The 20,368-nt window shown below is 37.5% G+C and overlaps 1 protein-coding gene across 1 annotated transcript in view; it reads left to right on the plus strand.

The window, feature by feature from the left end:
* The first annotated feature begins 325 nt into the window (after positions 1-325).
* HOOK1 (hook microtubule tethering protein 1) overlaps positions 326-20,368 on the plus strand; it is a 65,657-nt gene continuing 45,614 nt past the window's right edge. Inside the window, exons 1-5 of the mRNA XM_072820438.1 lie at positions 326-561; positions 8,068-8,153; positions 15,339-15,411; positions 18,440-18,490; positions 19,672-19,804. Coding sequence (XP_072676539.1) covers positions 499-561; positions 8,068-8,153; positions 15,339-15,411; positions 18,440-18,490; positions 19,672-19,804 — 406 coding nt within the window. The 5' untranslated portion in view covers positions 326-498. The remainder of the gene's footprint in view (positions 562-8,067; positions 8,154-15,338; positions 15,412-18,439; positions 18,491-19,671; positions 19,805-20,368) is intronic.

The raw sequence follows: 20,368 nt of genomic DNA on the forward strand, positions 1-20,368 counted from the left end.
ACCCATCCCCGCTCTTCCCGCCCCCTCCCGCCCGCACGCCCCTCTCGGGCACCTACTTTCTTTGTGACTGGTGCGCGCTGCGGTCACTCAGCGCGGCGGGGAGAGGTGCGCGGGAGCGGGCCGGAGGCGGGGCCGGGGGCGGGGCCGGGGCCGGAGGGGCGGGGCCGGGGCCGGGGGGCGGGGCCCAGGTGGGAGCCGCGCGGGGGCGCCTGGCCGGGGAGGGGGCCCTCCGCGGGGCGGGGCGGGGACCGGGGCGGGGACCGGGGCGGGGCCCGGGGCGGGGCCCGGGGCGGGGCGGGGCCCGGGGCGGCGGCGAGGAGGGGGTTACGCCGGCGACGTCGGCAGCGCGAGGCTTCGCGCGTGAGCCGCGCGGGCGCTGGGCCTGGCTCCCGAGCTTTCCCGGCCGGCGGCGGGCAGGTGGTCGACGCCGGCTCCCGGAGGAGCGCGGGGCGGAGGGAGGTGTCGGTGTCCGCGGCGTGGTCGACGGCGGCCCCGGCCATGGAAGAGACGCAGCCGCTTCCGCAGACCGAGCTGCCGCTGTGCGACAGCCTCATCATCTGGGTGAGTACGAGGGGGCGAAGGGCGCCGAGCGGCCGAGGCCAGCTGCCCCGGGTCGCGGGGGCCCGCAGGTGAGCCTGAGGAGTCGGCCGGGCCACCTGCGCCGCACACTGGGCGCGTTGCCCTTCGCGGCTGCTGTCGCCCTTGACCGCGAGAGTGCCACCTGCGGGGCGCGAGGCAGGTGTGTGTGTGTCTGCAGACGTGGGAGGGGTAAAGGGAGCTCTGCAGGTATAGGGGTGGAGGAGGCTTGCCTCTCCCCGCGGATCCTGCTTCTGACAGCTGTGACTGGAGCCAGGTGTCCATCCCCTTTTGGCTGCCCTATTTTCTCCCTCTGGACCACCGACTCTCTCGCCTTCTGTCTGCTGATCAGCCTCACTGTATGGATCTTTGTGCCCCTGGGGAGCGAAGCCTCCCTCCCTCCCACCTCCCACCCCCCACCCCCCACCCCCCGCCGCTGAAACTCCCCTCCCAGCCAAACCACTTTGCTCTGCTTGGACACAGGTGGCCAAGAGGTGGTTTTGATGCCTGGATCGTGAGAGCTCCTCCAGGATCCCAGGACATTCGATTTTGTAGAAGTCATTTAGAAGGGTTATTTCTACATAGTTCCTGTTTGGAGAAAAATAAATGTTGGGGGTAGGGGCTCGTATTACCTTTTTTTTTTTTTTTTTTTTGCCGGCCCCCATTTTCTCCTTCCGGTGGACAGCATTCTCTGTAAAGAAAAAGACTTGGCATTTTCACTTGCACTTTGTGCGTGCTTAGTATTTTTTTTTTTCCCCTAAAGTAGGCTCCATGCTCCTTGAACTCAGGAGCCTGGGGTGAAGACCCTGAGGCTTAACCTACTCAGGCACCCAAATGCCCCTGTACGTGTTTAATATTATAATTAATTTGTGTTAGGTGGACGAGTAGAATCTGCCCCCAGTATTCCTATCAGTAAAATGATATCTCACCTTTTGGAGGTGCTCAGCCATCAGAGTGCTGGCATTCAGGTGTGGTTTCTAACCTACATTTGGTAAGGTTGTTGCTTGATGGTCTGTCCACAAGGTGCTGTTGATGGTGCCCATCCCCAAACTAGTTGTTTGGTGTGTGTAGAGGAGTGTGTGCATAATGGAATGTATACAGACTGGATCAGGAGGCGGTAATTAGTTGATGAGATTCTGTAGCAGTCTCTTAATTGGAGTAATGCAAAAGAATGGGAGAAATCAGAGCAGGTTTCTGGCCACGTATGAAGTCTGTTGGAAATAACCATGATTTAAAGCAGCTTTTACAGTGTAGAGGTAAATAGCTTTTGTTATAAGCATAATGCAAGTATGTAGGGTTTCTGAGTTAAAAGCAATTAGCTAACTATTCATCTGTATGTTCATTCAAAATAAGTATTAGGGTTTAGATGCTATATCCTAAGACTGTCATGAAATAAGGTAGCATTGTTTTTAATGAGGTGTTTTGTTTAAATAAGTGACTAATTAAAGAGCGTATCCTAATCTGTAACTTTATTGCTCCAAACAACTGACTTAAGTAGTAAACTTAGTCTTTATGATGTCATTGACTTATATGAGGTGGAGGAAGAGTTTAGGATTTTTCTTGAATTGTATTGCAGTATTTTAAAATATTATGTGACTGTATTCATTCTTTGAACCAGTAATTATTGAGTTCCTACTTTGTTCAAGGACTGAGGAGGACAAATAATGAGAATAATCAAAGAACTTTCCATTTTTTTGCTGGGGAGCTAGGCAGAGCTGTGCATTTTCACAATGAGAGGCAAAATTCCTTAAAAACTGCAAAAATGGTACAAATGACAACAGTGTAATAAGTTATTTGCTTCTCGAGTTCTAAGGCTGTTGAAACACTGTGGAGAAAGTGGAGTTATTGTGCAGATTATTGCCTTTTGGATGCTGCTACAGCCAAATCTATCTGTTCCCATAACAATGCCTAGCTGCATAAAGACTAGCAACAACCACCCAGTTTCCCTCATGTTTTCTTGCAAAGTTTTATCGGTACCCTCTTTGAGCCCCCAATTTTTCTCCCCTCGGGAAAATGACCTCGTCCTTATCTTTGACTCCAGCTCTAGATCCCATCCCTTCTACCTCTTCTAAAACTTTGCTCTATCATTTATCTTCTTTCTGTATTTACTACTTCTTCCTCTCCTTTGGCTCCTTCCTCTCGACATGTAGACTTACTCAAATCTTCTTTATCTTAAAAAGAAGGAACAAAGAGCCACCACTCCCTATTAAAATGACACTGTATTTCCCTTCCCTATGCAGTTGAATTGAGTTTTTAAGTACTCAACTTTTATACTTCTTGAACTTTCATTCACCCCTGAACCCAATGCACTTGAGTTTCTTTTCTTTAAGGCCTTCATCTATTAGATTTGGCAACCTATTATATATAATGCTTATCTTACTTGCGAAATGATCTTATCTTACCTTTGTGAAATGATCTTCTGCCTTAGTTTCTTGGGTACCTGTCTGTTGGCTTCTCTTTACCTCTCCAGATGATTCCCAGGGAACTGTGGTATCTTATTTTGCCGTTGCCAGCCACTGCCTTATTGATGTCACTTCACTTCCAACATGTTTTCCCAAACTCTCCTGATGCCACACTCCCCATGCCCACCATGCTGCACTGACGTTTTCTTTCTTGAGGAAGTTAAGCTGTTTTTAATATACCAGGTCTTCTTAACTTTTCTTTCCTCTACCTAGAATATTCTCTTCCTGGTTCTTTTAGTGGCTACCTTCTTCCTACCATTCATTTCTTGGATCTCTTGTCATCTTTCTGAATCAGTAACAGTGAATGGCCATCTTGTGCCCCACTCCTATATCCCTTTGTAACTGGTTACCCACTTTCTATGTGCCTATAACATTTAACACTGTCTGAAGTCCTCGTATTTGCTCCTTGGGGTCAGAACCCTTGTATGACTGGTTTTCTGCTCCCAGAAAGCAAGAACTGGCCAGGATCTCTAATACAACATTGAATCAAAGTCATGATAGGCTATATCCTTGTCTTGGTCCTGACCTTAGAGACCAGCATTTCACCATTAAGTAGATTCTTGTAGATACCTGAAGTGAACTTCTAACTGTATTATAGAGGATTGGATTTCAGCAAGTAGAAATCAGGGGAAATGAATATTCTAAACACAGGGAAGAACCCCTGGCAGTAATGTAAATGGTCTCCTTTGGCATTAGATCCAAAAGAAATAGTAGCAGCCACATCCTTGTCATGATATTTCTTGTCTTGTCTCTTAATGGGTTCCCTACCATGCTGAGTAACTTTACATGTTGAGGAGAAGTAGTAGGAGATATAAGATTAAAAAGTTATGATGGGGGGAATGCCTGGGTGGTTGAGCCTCTGTCTTCCGCTCAGGGCAGGATCCCCAGTGGGGGGATTGAATTCTGCATCTGTTTTCCTGCAGGGAGCCTGCTTCTCCCTCTGCCTATGTCTCTGCCTTTCTCTCTATGTCTCTCATGAATAAATAAATAAAATCTTTTTTAAAAAGTTGTGATGGGATTGAATCATGGAGGTGAGAAGACAGTTGTAGTAAACTGTGTTCTTTTAGCACTAGATGGTGTTCTAGGACAGTAAAACCTACATTAACAGAATTTAAGAAGTCATAAAGAAAAGTTGGTTAGTAAGAGATGCCTCTTCCGGCAGTTATTAAGAAGTTATATTTTATAATTTGGAACTCATCTTAAAATAATTAGTTCTTAGAAACATTATACCACTACTTAACAAAAAACTCAGGGCTGAAGGATAAATTTGGGCATCATTTACAAGGTAGAGGAAGTATAGGAGTTTTAAGTATATTCGTATGAAGATAAATTTAATTCTGCCTCTAAGCTCTGTGACATTTGGAAATTTAAAATTTTGGGACTTTAATTTCACCAATAAAATTAGAGTTGAACCATATTTTGTTTTAATGGCTTTCTTAGTTCTTGTATTGTTGACTTTGACAGGCAGGTAGAGGAAAAACTCATGCCAAATAATGCCCAAATTCACAAATACTAAAGGCTGAATCATTTTTATGAAAACAATAATCTTCTTTCTGAAATGAGCATTTAGAGGAGGAGAATATGAGAATAGAGCTGACCCAAAGTTGAGTTTTCATTGGCTGTCAGTTGTGAAAATCCTTTTTTCCCCTTGATTTTGGGAAGACATTTACAATGAAACAATTCAGGAACAACATTTCCACATTTCTAATTTTTTTTTTATTTAAAGATAAAAAGAAACTAAGATGGTTATTTGCCAGAACACTGAGGTTACTGATGGAAGCCCTGTCTGTTCCTTCTGGCCACTTACTATAAAAAGTCTTTTGCTTCTTCACCTCTACGTAAAGAGTGTGAAAGAAGACATTTTCCTTCAGCTGTCTGTTTTGGCTTCACTACCCATACTGAGTTTTTAAATTTATTCACTCTACTTGGTTATAAAGCCTTTCAATTTGGCCAAATGAACTTACATTTATGTTTGTCACTAATTTATTTTGCCACTAATTTAAGAACTTACAAGAGACGCTCCAGTTTCCATGTCTGTAGGAAGGGAAAATTGTTTTAATCTGGACATGATGAGCAACAAGGCAACTACTTAGTATATGTATAACTTTTACATATTTCTTTACTGTTTAGCTTAATAGTCTATGCTTCTTAAATCATCCTTTTTAGGTAACTAATCATATCCATTTTGTAAAAAGTTAATCATGTAAAGTATGAGTAGGAAGAGTTGAAAAATGGAAGCCACAGTTTACCTAAAAGTATGTGATTGTCTTCTTTTTAAAGATGCCCTAAACCCTGGGGTTTTTCTTTAATGTACATCCACTTAATTGCAAAATCCGGGGATCCCTGGGTGGCTCAGCGGTTTAGCGCCTGCCTTCGGCCCAGGGTGTGATCCTGGAGTCCCGGGATCGAGTCCCACGTCCGTCTTCCTGCATGGAGCCTACTTCTCCGTCTGCCTGTGTCTCTGCTTCTCTCTATATATATCTCTCATGAATAAATAAGTAAAACCTTTTTTAAGAAATTGCAAAATCCTTGTTATTTTATATTTTAAATTCCATAAATTCATTCTGTCCTCTTAGTTAGCATTACCTTAATTTCAGCCATCCATTTTATCAACAAGATCATTGCAGGAGCCTTCTCCTTTAGGAGCCTTCTCTCTTCCTTTCTCTGTGTCACTATTGCTGCTATTCAGAATATGCTAAAGATGTCACTCCCTTACTACTCTAAAGTGATTCATTATTACCCAGAGCAATGGTTCTAAAAATTTTATGTGCATAAGAGTCACTTAGGGATTTTCTGATTGAATATGTCTAGAGATTCTGATATGTACAGTTCTTAGACCCCAAACATTGAGAAACTCTGAATCATAGTTCATTGCTAATAGCTATTGAGCTTGTACCATGTGCCAGGTACTGATCTAAATTTGCTGTGTTTGCTAATTACATAATTCTCAAAACCAACTTGTGTGGTAGAAAGTATTCTACTGTTTCTTATTATGAGGGTGATACCATCAAGGGTAGGTCCAGGCTTCTTGTCATGGCCCTCCAGAGTCTTGACCCATGTTTATTTTCTTAGTCCCTTAGTTGTCACCCCTTCTCTTTCCTCTCTACACTGGAAATCTAGTAATACTGAGCTGTATGTGGCCCCAGAATACCATTTCTTTTATATATTTGTGCTCTTGTAATGTTCCTTTTTCCTGAAGCTTCCTTGTCTTGGACCTTTCTTTACTTAAGACATTCCGTTTGGCAATCATCCCTAAGGAGTCTTTCCTAAATACAAGCCCTAATTAAATTAGTTAACTCCCATCTATTTCAGAACAATTTGTGTGTATTGTAGTCAAGAGACTGGGAATGGCATTATCTAGAAATAATTTATATCTTTTTCTGCTCTCCTTAACTCTTTTTTTTTTAAAAGATTTTATTTTTTCATGAGAGACACAGAAAGAGAGGCAGAGACATAGGCAGAGGAAGAAGCAGGCTCCCTACAGGGAGCTTGATGCAGGACTCGACCCAGGACCCCAGGATCATGACCTCAACCAAAGGCACATGCTCAACCACTGAGCCACCCAGGCATCTCTCCTCTCCTTAACTCTTGATTGAAACTGCTTGAAGGTAGAAAACTGGTGGTTTTCCTTTGTAACCCCATCATATACTACAGTGCCCCCACATAGAGTAGGAGCTTGGTAAAGTATCTTTGTATGTGTACTTTGAAAGGAACTGTGTCTAGATTTATTTGTGTCATCTTTCCATGTTGTATTAGGATAATGGAGATAGATTTGCAGAATCTCAAAATAAGCAATCACTAAAGGTGAATCATGGGGAGAGATTTTTATCAGATTAAAATAGGTGGTAAACTAAGGAATTATATATAATTCAGTAGTAAAGGGGATGAATATGTTTAGGCAAAGAGAATCATAGTGTATTTAATTTGAAATGATTATGGGTTGAGATTAGATGTCTAGGAAGTATATAAACCATTGTATCTCTGTTACAATTCGCTTTTCAAAAATTCTTCTGTCTTGTATTACTTTATTAGAGAAAGATGCCACAGTTCCACTTCTCTCTCTTTTTAAAAAATGTATGTATGTATGTATTTGAGGGGGGAGAGGCAGAAGGAGAGGTAGAGAGAGTCTTAAGGTGATGCTGTGCTGAGTGTGGAGCCTGACGTGGCCTGTGCCACCCAGAACCCCCCGCACACTCTCTCTCTCTCTATCTTTTTTTTTTTTAAGATTTTATTTATTTATTCATGAGACACACAGAGAGAGAGCGAGAGAGAGAGAGAGAGAGAGAGAGAGAGTAGCAGGCTCCATGCAGGGACCCCGACATGGGACTCAATCCCTGGTCTCCAGGACCATACCCTAGGCTGAAGGTGGTGCTAAACCGCTGAGCCACTGGGCTGCCCACGCTTCTCTTTTTGATGTTTATGTGAATGTTTAAAAGTAGAGATTTGAAAAGAGTAATATCTAAAGCCAAACTAGATGTAGTGGGTGGGCCCTGGACCATTCATGCCCTGAGACTAATTGTTGAATGACAGGCTAAGGCTCTGCTTATTTCAGAGCCCACTGGTAATTTAAGTAGTTTTAGACTTGACATTTCTAGCCTTTGTTGTCTTACCACATGATGTGAGTGAAGTTTTAACTTGAAATAATAGGTTTTCCTAAAGCTCTTTCTGATGTTATTCTCCTAAAAATGAACACAATGCTTTCCATGAGGGTTTCAGAAATTCTAAAGTACTTCATACATTACATCAAGGCATTTCACTGTCTTAGGTACAATTTTTCATGATTTTAAGAATTGTTAAGTGTTTGCTTTTATAAAAATATTACATAGCCATAGAAACTTATTAATATAGTTTCATTTGTTTGGCACAGTCTGAATTTAAACAAGACAGGACAATTTTTAGTTATTTTTCTCTGTAGTGTTCATATATATATATGTGTGTGTGTGTGTGTGTATGTTTTGGGGGGGAGGGTGGTAACACTACCCTGTAAGTATACAGAGGCAGTAAAGTCATTTGTTCTATGTCATTTTAGCTGCAGACATTCAATACAGCTGCACCCTGTCAAGATGTCAAACAGCTGACTAATGGAGTTGCCATGGCACAAGTTCTTCATCAAATGTAAGTAGTGGTCCAGACTGTTTTTGGAAGAATTATAAACCCAATACCAACGAAGAAAGCTTAGAGTCATTCTAAAAGTCACTGAAATTGTATCCTATGAAGTCCTGCCAGCCATATGGTACTAAGGCATTATTGCATCTGGAGAATTAAAACTTTTACTACCTGATTATTCCTTGCTTGTTCATAGAGATACATGTTAATTAAATGAGCAAACAAGTTTCTTACTATTTAAGAGATTTTAATTTTAAACTTGTTCTGGTCACATTCACAAGTTAAAATAACTTGAAAAGAAACAGCTTTGAAATGAATGGTATATTGTTTATAATGTTTTTTTTTTCAGTTATATTACTGCCACTGGAAGGTATCAATAATCTTATAATAATAAGATTATTATTTTAGAGATAACTGAAATATAAATACTGTCTTTGGAAAAAATATTAAATTTTAAAATCTATATTTGAATTGGAAGTATGACTTCTGTAACTCCACCAATAATAAAATGAAGTATGCATGAAATTTGAAGTCACAAATATTGGGAAATCTTAACTAATAATTCTATTTGGGGTAGGCCCATATTATATAGTATCAAAAGTGCTTAAGTCCATTATTTCCTAATTTTTGCCAAACATTGTGCAAGGATTATGATTATAACATCTGCAATATGAGGGGGATCCCTGGGTGGCTCAGTGGTTTAGCGCCTGCCTTCGGCCCAGGGTGTGATCCTGGAGTCCCGGAATCAAGTCCCACATCGGGCTCCCTGCATGGAGCCTGCTTCTCCCTCTGCCTATGTCTCTGCCTGCCTCTCTCTCTCTCTCTCTCTCTCTGTCTCTCGTGAATAAATAAATAAAATCTTAAAAAAAAATAACATCTGCAATATGAGCTCTACCCTTAGTAGGAACAAATGGAGCCAATTTATTGATAGTCACATTGATTTTGCTTACGTTTATGATAGCCTTTGTTGTCTGTCTATTCTGAAGCCAGAATCCTATCTCTGCCACTTGTGTTACAGCCAGAGATTATTGATTTAATTGTTGCCATTATTTTGTCAAGGTTTGTTGTGATTGGCATTGAAAACCCTGTAGAGGTTTCTGTAGATAGGTTTGCACCCTCACACAAACAACTTAAAAGTGTCAAAATTCTAGTTACTTGGAATCTTCAACATGATCTAATTTGAATAGACAGGTTTTATGGTTAACTCAAGATGAACACATTAAGAGACAAACGTAGTCATTCTAAAATATGCCTTCCTCCTCTGTTTCCTTAAAAAGGGATCTTAAACATTTCGTTATTTTATACTCTGATTAGTTTCAAAGTTATTTCATTGGTCAGATCCAAGCATTCTGGATATTGATTTGGGAAAATCCTCATTGTTTTTTGTCATTAGAATGTACACCTTGTCTTTTCTTATTGCATTATGTTGTGGGTATTAGTATAGATGCAGCTACGTTGTGGTTAGTATGGATTGTAAGGCTGGTGTGCATTCATTGACTTCAACGGTGCCATCCAAAGCTCTTATTTTTATGTGTCGTAGTGGCCCTGATACCTTTTATACTATATAACACAATGGAAGAGACCTGTTTTTACCATGGTGTGATACAATGACTCTTTAACTCCCTATACTTTAGCACTGTACCTAATATTTAGAGTAGGGTCGGTTCAAATTCAGTTAAACTCGGGGATCCCTGGGTGGCTCAGTGGTTTAGCGCCTGCCTTCGGCCCAAGGTGTGATCCAGGAGACCCAGGATCGAGTCCCATATCAGGTTCCCTGCATGGAGCCTGCTTCTCCCTCTGCCTGTGTCTCTGCCTCTCTCTCTGTGTCTGTCATGAATAAATAAATAAAATCTTAAAAAAAAAACAAAACATTCAGTTAAACTCTACAGACCCTTATCACCAACTCATTTTCTGTAATCTTTTGGATTTCGCTGTCACTGCTGGTCCTCTAGCTCTCTGATTTTCTTTTCTTTTTTGTTTTCTTTTTTGTCTCTTATTGTCTTCTAATAGCTTTTGTGCAAGAATAATATAATAGCCAACCAATCAGAAAGCTCTCTTTCTTCATAAAACTATGATTGACTTAAAACTGGATCAGAACCTCTTTTTTGCTGTTTGCCAGTTTTTGCATTTACTTAGCTGTCTAAGCCTCCTTATCATCTAAGGATTACTTTAATTTTTCTTTTTGAATCTGCTTCTTGTTTTGTAGCTTTACAGAAGTCTGGATCTGGAGAGTGAAACTTAGAAGCATACATTTCTCCCTAGTTGGATCAGTATATCGTATTCCTGCTAAAAGGGCACATTTTACCATATTTCATTGAACACTTCAAAGCACTTTGTATATGTTACAGTCTATCATGTATTGCATTGATTGCTATTGTGACTCATATTAAATCACATCAAAGTTGTTAGTGAAGATGAGAAGGGAAACTTTGCTTTCTAAGGAAGTAGCAACATTAAATGAATAGTTCTTTTATTATTTACCTGAGGCAAGTATGCTACAGAATAAGATCTAAGATCATAAAAATTAATGCCTGGAGCATCTGGATGGCACAATTGGTTAAGCATCTGACTCTTGATTTCAGCTCAGGTTGTGATCTCAGGGTTGTGAGAGCCAGCCCTGCATTGGGCTCCATGCTCCTAAATAGAGTCTATTTAAGATTGTCTCTCTCCCTCTCCTCTGCCCCTCTCTCCTGATGCATGTGCACGTGTGTACATGTGTGCGCTCTCTCTCTCTCTCTAAAATATATAAATCTTAAAAAAAAGAAAATCAAAGCCCAAACTGTATGACTTAGACATGGGAAGTCATAGACTTATTTCTAGGGTTCTACAAGTCCCTAATTATCTCTGGTCTGAATGCGTTATATATATCTATATATCTGTATATCTATCTTTTTAAAATATAGGTTGATATTTAAAAAACACATGGGGGAAAAGCTATAACTACAACTGTATTACTTTCCTAGGCTTACTATAACAAAGTACTACAGAATAGGTACAAAACAACAAAATTTTGTTCTTTCATAATTCTGGAGGCTAGAAGTCCTAAATCAAGGTATTGGCTGGGCTATGTTCTCTCCAAAGCCTGTAGGGGAGGATCATTCCTTCTTCCAGCTTCTGATGCCTTCCCCTACTCCCCATTCCTGGTTTATGGCAGCAAAGCTCCAGTCTCTGTCTCTGCCACATGGCTGTCTTCCCTCTGTGTCTTTGTGTCCTCCTCCTCTTAGAAGGACACCAGTCATACTGGATTGGGGCTTACCTGAATTATTTTGACCTCAATCTTAATTTGATTACATCTGGAGTAATTTCCAAATAAGGTCACAGTCACAGATATCAGGGGTTAGGAGATAAATGAACGAATATTTTTGGAGACACAATTCAGTGCACAACAACTATATTATAGCATGTGACTCTATAAAGTCCTCTAAAAGAAAGGCTTAATTTGGCCACTTTATGCAACAGATAACTTCTGTTTGTTTGTTTTTGCCTTTGACAAGACATTTTTGCTAGAGGAAAAAGAGTGAGATCAAGAGTATAGGAGCCCAGAGGCCTCAAGTACCACACACTCATTTGTTCACTCATTCATTCGGTAGATATTCGAGCATTTGAAATGATAAATCATGATAGCCATCATCTGAGTATTTCCTAAATTATAAGACATTGTTAGGTACCCTAAACATATGTTTATTTCATTTAATTCATACTGTTCTATGAGGTAGACATTCCTCAGTCTATCTGTGAAACAGAAGTTTATAGCAGTGAAATAACTTTTGTAAAGTCAAATAATGAGTTATTAGCAAAGCCAGGATTCGCATAGCTTTGGCCTGACTCTGACACCAGTGCTTGCAGTCAGCTGTAATCATTGAAATCTAGTATCTTGAACTTCTGATAGATTTTTTTTACTTTGGTGTTTTAATACATAAAAGTCCAGATGCACATGCCCAAAGAACAGCTCACAATCTGATGTTTTAAGTAAATAGACCTTTTGAGTATTCAAGAAGAGTGTCAGGATGTCTGTTGAACCAAAACAACTATGTCATGTATAGTAACCTGTAGGTGTTAATTACTGCATGTATTTAGTTGGTAAGACTATCGAAAACAAACACCATGGGTAGAGTTAGAAAATAATTTTATACGAATTCTCTCTTACCTTTTTAGAAAACAATTGGACCATATTTTGCTTCCTCAGTCTTGAGTCCTCTTATTTGGTGTCCCTTGAGATTCACTCAAGTTCTGGGAAATAGGAGAAAAGGAACTAATTGTTAGGGCCAAAAGTCTAGTTAAGACATGTAGATGTGGCAATGAAAAAAAAGTAAAAGAAGAATATGTCCAGAGAGTTTTGAGGTTGGATATCAAGTTTGATTGTGGGAAAGATTGACTGTCATTACAATTGTTTAAGAAGGATGAACTGTTTATAAGAAAGAAGTTAGTATTTCTCAGGGTATTATAGATTGAATGTTTGTATCCATTCTAAATATATATGTTGAAGCCCTAACCCCAGTGTAGCTATTTTGGAGCTTCTGAGAAGTAATTAAAGTTGAATAAGTTCATAAGACTGGGGCCCTGATCTGATAGGCTTATAAAAGAACATACATCAGAGAGCTCACTCACTTGGTACTCTTGGGAGTACCAAAAGTCATGTGAGCACACAGTGAGATGGCAGCTACCTACAAGCCTAGGGAAGAGATCTAAGAGTTAAACTTACCTTGCCAGCATCTTGATTTTGAACTTCCAGCTTTCAGAACTGTGGGAAATATCTGGTGTTGAAGCCACCCAGTTTGTGATGTTTTGTTTTAGAAATTTGAGCAGACTAAGACACAGGGCTGCAGTTGATTTGGAGTAGAAAGACAAAGAGGCACACAAGATAAAGGGACAAAAGCTAGAAGAGGTTATATTGAGATCCATTTTCTAATCATGTTATGATTATAGAATCATATGTCTCTTCACATACGATTCTTTAGGGTCAGTTAGTAGACTGGTTTAGTAATCAGGGTTCTCCAGAGAAAGAGAATCAATAAGATATAAATATATACAATAGGATGTGTATATACACACACATACACAGAGGAGAGAGCAATTTGTTTTTAGGAATTGGCTCACATGATTGTGGAGGCTGGCAAGTCCAAAAGTCACAGGTCAGGCCTGCAGGTCAGATTTTCAGAGAAAAGTTGATGTAGCTAGAGTTCACAAACCATCTATTGGCAGAATTCACTCTTTCTTGAGGGAGGCTATTCTTTTTCTTCAGGGCTTCAATGGATTGGCTGAGGCCCACCCACATTATGGAGGGTAATGTGTTTTACTTAAAAGTCTACTGATTTAAGTGTTAATATTTAAAAAAAAAAAGATTTTATTTATTTATTCATGAGAGACACACACACACACAGAGAGAGAGAGAGAGAGAGAGAGGCACAGGATCACACCCCAGGCCGAAGGTGGCGCTAAACCACTCCACTGAGCCACCGGGGCTGCCCTTAAGTGTTAATCTTATCTAAAAAATATTCTCATAGCCATATCCAAGCATGCTTAAGCAAGAAATGGGTAACTTCACCTAGCCAAGTTGATACATAAAATTAATCATCACAACTGGCTCACCTATTTTACTTAATCTGATGTCAAAAGAAAATGAATTTGTTTTGATGACAGTTTTGGTTCATTACTAAATAGATCAAACTTTTTAAGTAAATATTTGGTTATAAATACACCATTTATGCATTTGTAGCCAAATTATGTTGGTAATTGTAGCCTTAGCATCTGGGGAGAGTTGAATATAATCAACATTAATTTCCTCAAAAGAAAATGGCTACAGATTCCACATAGATGAATTAGATGGCAAAGTAATTTGTGGTTACCCCAGTAGGAAGTGATATCTTCTGTACTAGAGCATCTAAGGCAGAATGATTTCTGAAAAACTAAGCACCCTGTTTTAGTTTCAGCTTTATATTTTTAAATTCAGGCATTGGAAATGAATCCCTTTAATTGCTTCCCCCACTTTTGTTGGCTTATTTGTGAAGTACAAAATTTAGATGAGACTTGATGACCTCTGCTCGTACTATTATTCTGTTATTTTGCAGTGTTTGTGGAGTTAATATAGTTAATATAATTAATATAGTTAATATAATTAATACAGTTAATATAATTACTCTTATAACTCCTCAATTACCCTTACATTTCATACATTCTCCTTTGAGTATAGTTTTGTGCTTTTTTTCTTTCCTGCTTTAATAGCTATTTCCCTGAGAGTCATGGTAGTAAATTATTCATCTTTATATTAATCTTGCTCAATTCCTTACTCAGAGCAAGTATCCAAATATTTGTTTAGAATATATAGAATCTAGGGATGCCTGGGTGGCTCAGCCATTGAGTGTCTGCCTTTGGCTCAAGGCATGATCCCAGGGTCCTGGGATCGAGTCCCACGTCGGGCTCCCTGCATGGAGCCTCCTTCTCCTTCTGCCTGTGTCTGTGCTTCTCTCTGTGTGTGTGTCTTTCATGAATAAATAAATAAAATCATTAAAAATATATACATAGGATCTATTAACAGAGTTCACTATAGCCAAATGTTATTCTTTAAAACCTTACTAAATACATAAAAAAATCGATGTAGCAATTCTTTGTCTTGCCTTTCCATATTAATATGACTTGACTGTATAAGCTTAAAATGAAATTCGTCCTTGTAGACATCTCTTTACACTCATTCTACTCAATTACAATCAAGTAGATTTATTTTGGACTTTGCTGTGTACTAAGGTCACTTTGGGCAAATCTCTTATCTTCTCTCGTCCTCAGTTCCCTGAAGAGTAAGATTGAGTATAATCATAATCAATCCTTTGCCAATTACTATGATAATGAAATATTGCACTGTGGGGAAACCATCAAGCACAGTGCTTAATACAGAGTAGACACATTAGAATGTTAGTTTTTTTCTTTTTTTTCTTTTGTCCCCCTCTTTAGAATTGGGACTTTTACATCTTCTTGCTACCAGAGTGTCTAGTATGAGATATTTAGTAAATGTTTATTAAGTAATTTATAATGAGAAATTACAAAAGAAATTCTTAGGAATCACTAAAAATTCAGTGAGTTTGTTTAAATAATATTTACTTGTATTAAAGCTTTCAGATATAAAATAACCTAGTGATTTAATTTGGTACTTTCTATGTAACAGAAACGTTGTAATGTTTTGCATTTGTTTTTTTGTTTCAGTGATGTAGCTTGGTTCAATGAATCTTGGTTAAGCCGAATTAAAGAGGATATTGGTGACAACTGGAGAATAAAGGTATACAGAGCAAGTAGTAGAAGCATTTAATCCAAACAGTGATTTTAAAATTAATACTAAGATCAATTAAATCTTTCTTTAAAAATTAATCTTAAAATGCATTTTATTTTGCACAATTTGAGTTTTGACACATCTATGTTCTTCTGCAACTACCATTGTAATTAGATGTGGAACATTTCCATAATCCAAAACATGCACTTATGCCTCTTCCCAGTTAATCCTCACACTTGGCCCTGTGGATCTGCTTTCTGTTACTACAGATTTCTAGAGTCCATGTAAATGGAATTAGACATTGTATATTCTTTGTGTTTAGCATTTTTCACTCACTATGATGTTTTTAAGAATCATCCATGTTGCCTATATTAGGATTTCTTTCTGAATAGCATTTCATTACATTTATACACTACAATTTGCTTACCCACTCATCTATTGATGGATAGTAGAATTGTTTCTGTGTTTACCTACTTTGGGTAAAATTACAATGACATATATCTAATTTTTCTTGGGTAAATTCCTGAATATGATTGTATCCCATTGTCTAGGTGTATATTTAACCTTATAAGAAACTACCAGGCTGATTTTTTACTTCTTCTTAAGTCAGTTTTGTTGTGTCTTGTAGGGCATTTGTGTGTTTCATTTAGGTTGTCCACAATTTGTTGGCATACAGTCATTTTTGACTGTTATGTTGCTACTAATATGCTGATGGTTGTGATCTTCAGTGATGTATCCTCTTTCTTTACTGATGTTGGTAATTTATGTCTTTTGCCTTTTTTTTCCCTTGATAAGTTTGGCTTGACATTTTAAAATTTATTAATTTCTTTTTAAGAACTAGCTTTTGTTTTTTATTTTATAGATGTCCTCTCTGTATTATTTCCTTTTCTCTACTTACATATTCTCTTCTTTTTTCTTGTGTCTTAAGGTGGGAAATTATAAGTTTTGGCCTTTTATTTTCCTAATATGAAACATTGCCTTACACATCCCACACTGTTTGACAAATTGTGTTCCTATTTTCATTCAGTTCAAAATATTCGTTAATTTCAAATGTGGTTTCTTTTGATCCGTGGGTAGATTAGAAGTAGGTATTTTAAATTATAAATATTTGAGGATTTTCAGATACCTTTCTTGTTTTTATTGATATCTAATTTAATTCCATTTTTGCTTGAGAACATACTCTGTATGGAGAAATTCTTTCATATTTATTGAGACTTATTTTATGATCTAACATATAGTCTGTCTTGGTGAATGTTCCATGTGTACTTGAAAACATATTCTGCATTTGGATTATGTCAAATGTACTGATAATACTATTGCATCTTTTGTATCTTTATTGATTTTCTGTTTGATTATTCTATCAGTTATGGATGAGGAGTCTTTATATCTCTAACAATGATTATGGATTTGTTGATTTCTCCTTTCAGTTCTGTTAACTTTTAAATCATATAATTTGAATCCCTATTGTTTATATACACCAATTTTTAAATGTCTTCTTGATGAATGAATCTATTTATCATTATGAACGGCCTTTTGTTATCCCTGGCAATCCTTCTTCTGAAGTCTAATTTGTCTGATATTAATGTAACCACTCCAGTTTTATGATTGTTTTTTTTTGTTTTGGTATATCTTTTTAAAAATTCTTTTAATCTATCTTTATATTAGGTCTTTCATGTAGACACCTAACAGTTGAGTCTTCCTTTTTTATCTAGAGACTATCTTTTTATTTTGTTCTTTAAGAAAAAAGAAGAAAATCTTCCATTTCTGTCCTTATATTCCTGTTGTCATTTAAATCCTTGAACATTTTGACATTAGCAGTTTTAACATTATATTGTCTTCTAATTCTTTCATCTCATTTCTTGGCCCATTTCTATTGACTGAGTTTTCTCCTTATTATCATCTGCATTTTCCTGTTTCTGCACATAAACAGTAGTTTTTTATTGGATGTTGGATAGTATGAATTTCATTGTTGAGTGCTGGCCTTTTTCTTTCCCTTTAAAGAGTGTTGAACTTTGTTCTTGCAGGCAGTTAAGATACTTGTGAATTGGTTTGATCCTTCCAAAGTTTTGGGTGTTAGGATACAGATGTAGAATTATCTTTCCTCTAGGGCTAGATTAGACCCACTACTATGATGTGACCTTTTTAGGGTCTTTAGTTAGTGCTTGTCAATGCAGCAGAGTCTCTTCATTCTGGCTGATGGGAATTTCAAAATTTCTGGCCCCATGTAACCTTGGGAATTGTTCGTCTTAAAGTTCCTTGGATTGTTTTTTTCCTTGGAAATTATTCTTGACTGGGAAAAAAATGGAAAAAAAAGGTGAAATTATTTTTGTTTAATCTCAATGAGCTTCACCCATTCACGTGCCAATTAATATGCAGCTAAAAGTTACAAACCACTGTGCAAATTTCTGGAGCATTTTCTCTCCATAGTGCTCACCTCTTTTCATTTGTCTGCCCTGCAAATTCTAACTACCATGACCTTCCTGAACTTCTGATGTCCATCTCCTCAACTCAGTGAGAACATCAGGCTTTGTTCAGTTTCTACCACACTATATACCATGGAATGAAAATTGCCTCCAGAGAGAAATCTTAGTCAGGCTCATCATTTTTGTCTTCCTTCTCTCAGAAATTAGAGTTCCATACTGTCCAGCATCTAAGGCTTGGAAAAATTGTTCTTGCATTTTGTCCTGCTGTCTGTTGTTTGTGGCAAGAGAATAAGTAGAAGCCCTGTTACTTGTGATTGGAGATGGACACGCTCATAGCTAAATCTTTAAAGTTGGTACTTCTCTTCATTGTAGCTCATTTTAAATAGAACCACCCTGGTTAGCCCGCAGAAGCATTTAGACACTTTTAATCAGATTCTGATTAAAGCTTTCATGTTTAAACAATATCATATACTTGTATTTATAAAACTCTAATATATGTATTTTGTTGTCATTGTTATGAAACCAGAGTTTGTGTTGTCTTTCACCTTAGCATAAATTTTTTCATTAGTAACATGAAATAATTTATTGAATTCTTACTCTTTTTTCCCCATTAGGCTAGTAATTTAAAGAAGGTACTTCAAGGAATTATGAGTTATTACAATGAGGTATGAAAAACATATGACTCTGTTTAAATACAAAATGCTATGTGATTATTACATTGACATCAGAAAATAACCTGGATTTTTGTTTATACATCTTACTAGAGTGTAATTCATAATTGGAATATATTGTTTTTTGGCATTTTCAGAACACGCTAATTTTGTGAACATGAACAGGCTTAAACTTAATATATTGATTTGTAAAATAATGTTGCTTCTATATTGATACTCTTGAAACATGTTATTTTCTCCAAGAGAATTACTGTCATCTCTCTATATGATTTGATTTTATGCAATGCTATAGACTATAATTAAATTAAAGTATTTCCTGTGTCAAGCTTTATTTTGACATTTCTTCTCAATGCAAACAGCCTCAGAAGTATGCATGCTGTGAAATTATGCTTTTGTGCAAGTAAATTGGGAAAAATGCAAAATGAAAGTAGTTTTAAAATCAGTTTAGATAGTATACTATTCAAGTAGGTTTTTTCTTAGTACCATAGCAAGTTCTCTAGTAGGATTATTTGTTGCAAGAAAGCTTTTTGGTTATATTTGAAAATTTTTAGTGTGGTCTTGCCATTGAAAGATTTGGTTTCTATTTTTTAAAGTTGTCACATATTTATACTTCTGGTTGTTATCCAAATAATTTTAAGACTGAAATTTTTCAACCTATTAATGCCTCAAACTATTTTGGAGTTTTTTTTTTTCTAATGCTGAAGACTTAATGAGCTGAAAAAAAAAATGATAAGCCCAAAAAGATTAATCCATTAGATTTGTTACATTTCCTGTTCATTTGTAAGTATGATGGTTTATCTTGTGGTTTTCTACCAATCAGTCATGCATCAAAATTTTATGCATATCCTTCAGCGTAACATAAATCTGTTTATTTTTGGAAAGGCATAAGTTTTGTCATAATAGATACATCTAAAGGTTTCTTAATCCCACTGACAGTGGGATTAAAGGGTATTTGATGTAAAACCATTTTAGTTGTTGGTTGGTTAGTCAAAATTTTGGGATGCTGCTTGAGCTTTGCTAACTGGTTTTAGTCAACAGTTATGGATTTATCAATTTGTTAATTTACCCAAGTCATTTCAAGATCCTGTTTATAATTTCCTTGTCATAATTAAATGTAATAAATTTTTTGTAGCCTACATAAAAGAGTGATCTAATTTATTGTCTCAATTCTGCAGTTTTTGGGGCAACAAATTTCTGAAGAACTTATCCCTGATTTAAACCAAATAACTGAGAGTTCAGATTCTGTGGAGCTTGGGAGGTTGCTCCAGCTTATTTTAGGTTGTGCAGTCAATTGTGAAAAGAAGCAAGGTAAGTGAATTTCAGTCAATTCAAAGTCAATTTGGGGATATTTACTCTCTAAAAACACCTACATTGTATAGAAAATACCATAAAAATTTACTATTACGTCTTGGCACAACGCACCTGGAAAGGTAACCCAGGAGACCTTAAGTCTAACCCAGTTCTGCCATTAAAAAGCTACAAATCTTAACCAGCCTATTTGTACCTGGATTTGTACCTATTTAATTTAGCACCTGTACAGTGGCTAAATTTTTCAACCTATTAATGCCTCAAACTATTTTGGAGCTTTTTTTAATGCCAAGAAAACTTTTAATGAGCTAAAAAGAAAAAAAAAGATAAGGCCAGGAAAGATTAATCCATTAGATTTGTTAGATTTCCTATTCATTTGTACAGTGGCTAAATTAAATATATTTTAGTTTAATTAACTTACTATATTCAGTGCTTAGACTTAGTGGAAATTCAGTAAAAATTGTACCTGATTTATTTTGTTTCACGTGTAAGATGCACACTTAGGTTGATTTAGGTTTTTATAAATAAATATGCAGATATTAAATTATAATCCAAGCTTCTTCA

Source organism: Canis lupus, chromosome 3 (genome assembly GCF_048164855.1).
Source record: "Canis lupus baileyi chromosome 3, mCanLup2.hap1, whole genome shotgun sequence".
In the NCBI taxonomy this organism is placed as follows: Eukaryota; Metazoa; Chordata; class Mammalia; order Carnivora; family Canidae; genus Canis; species Canis lupus.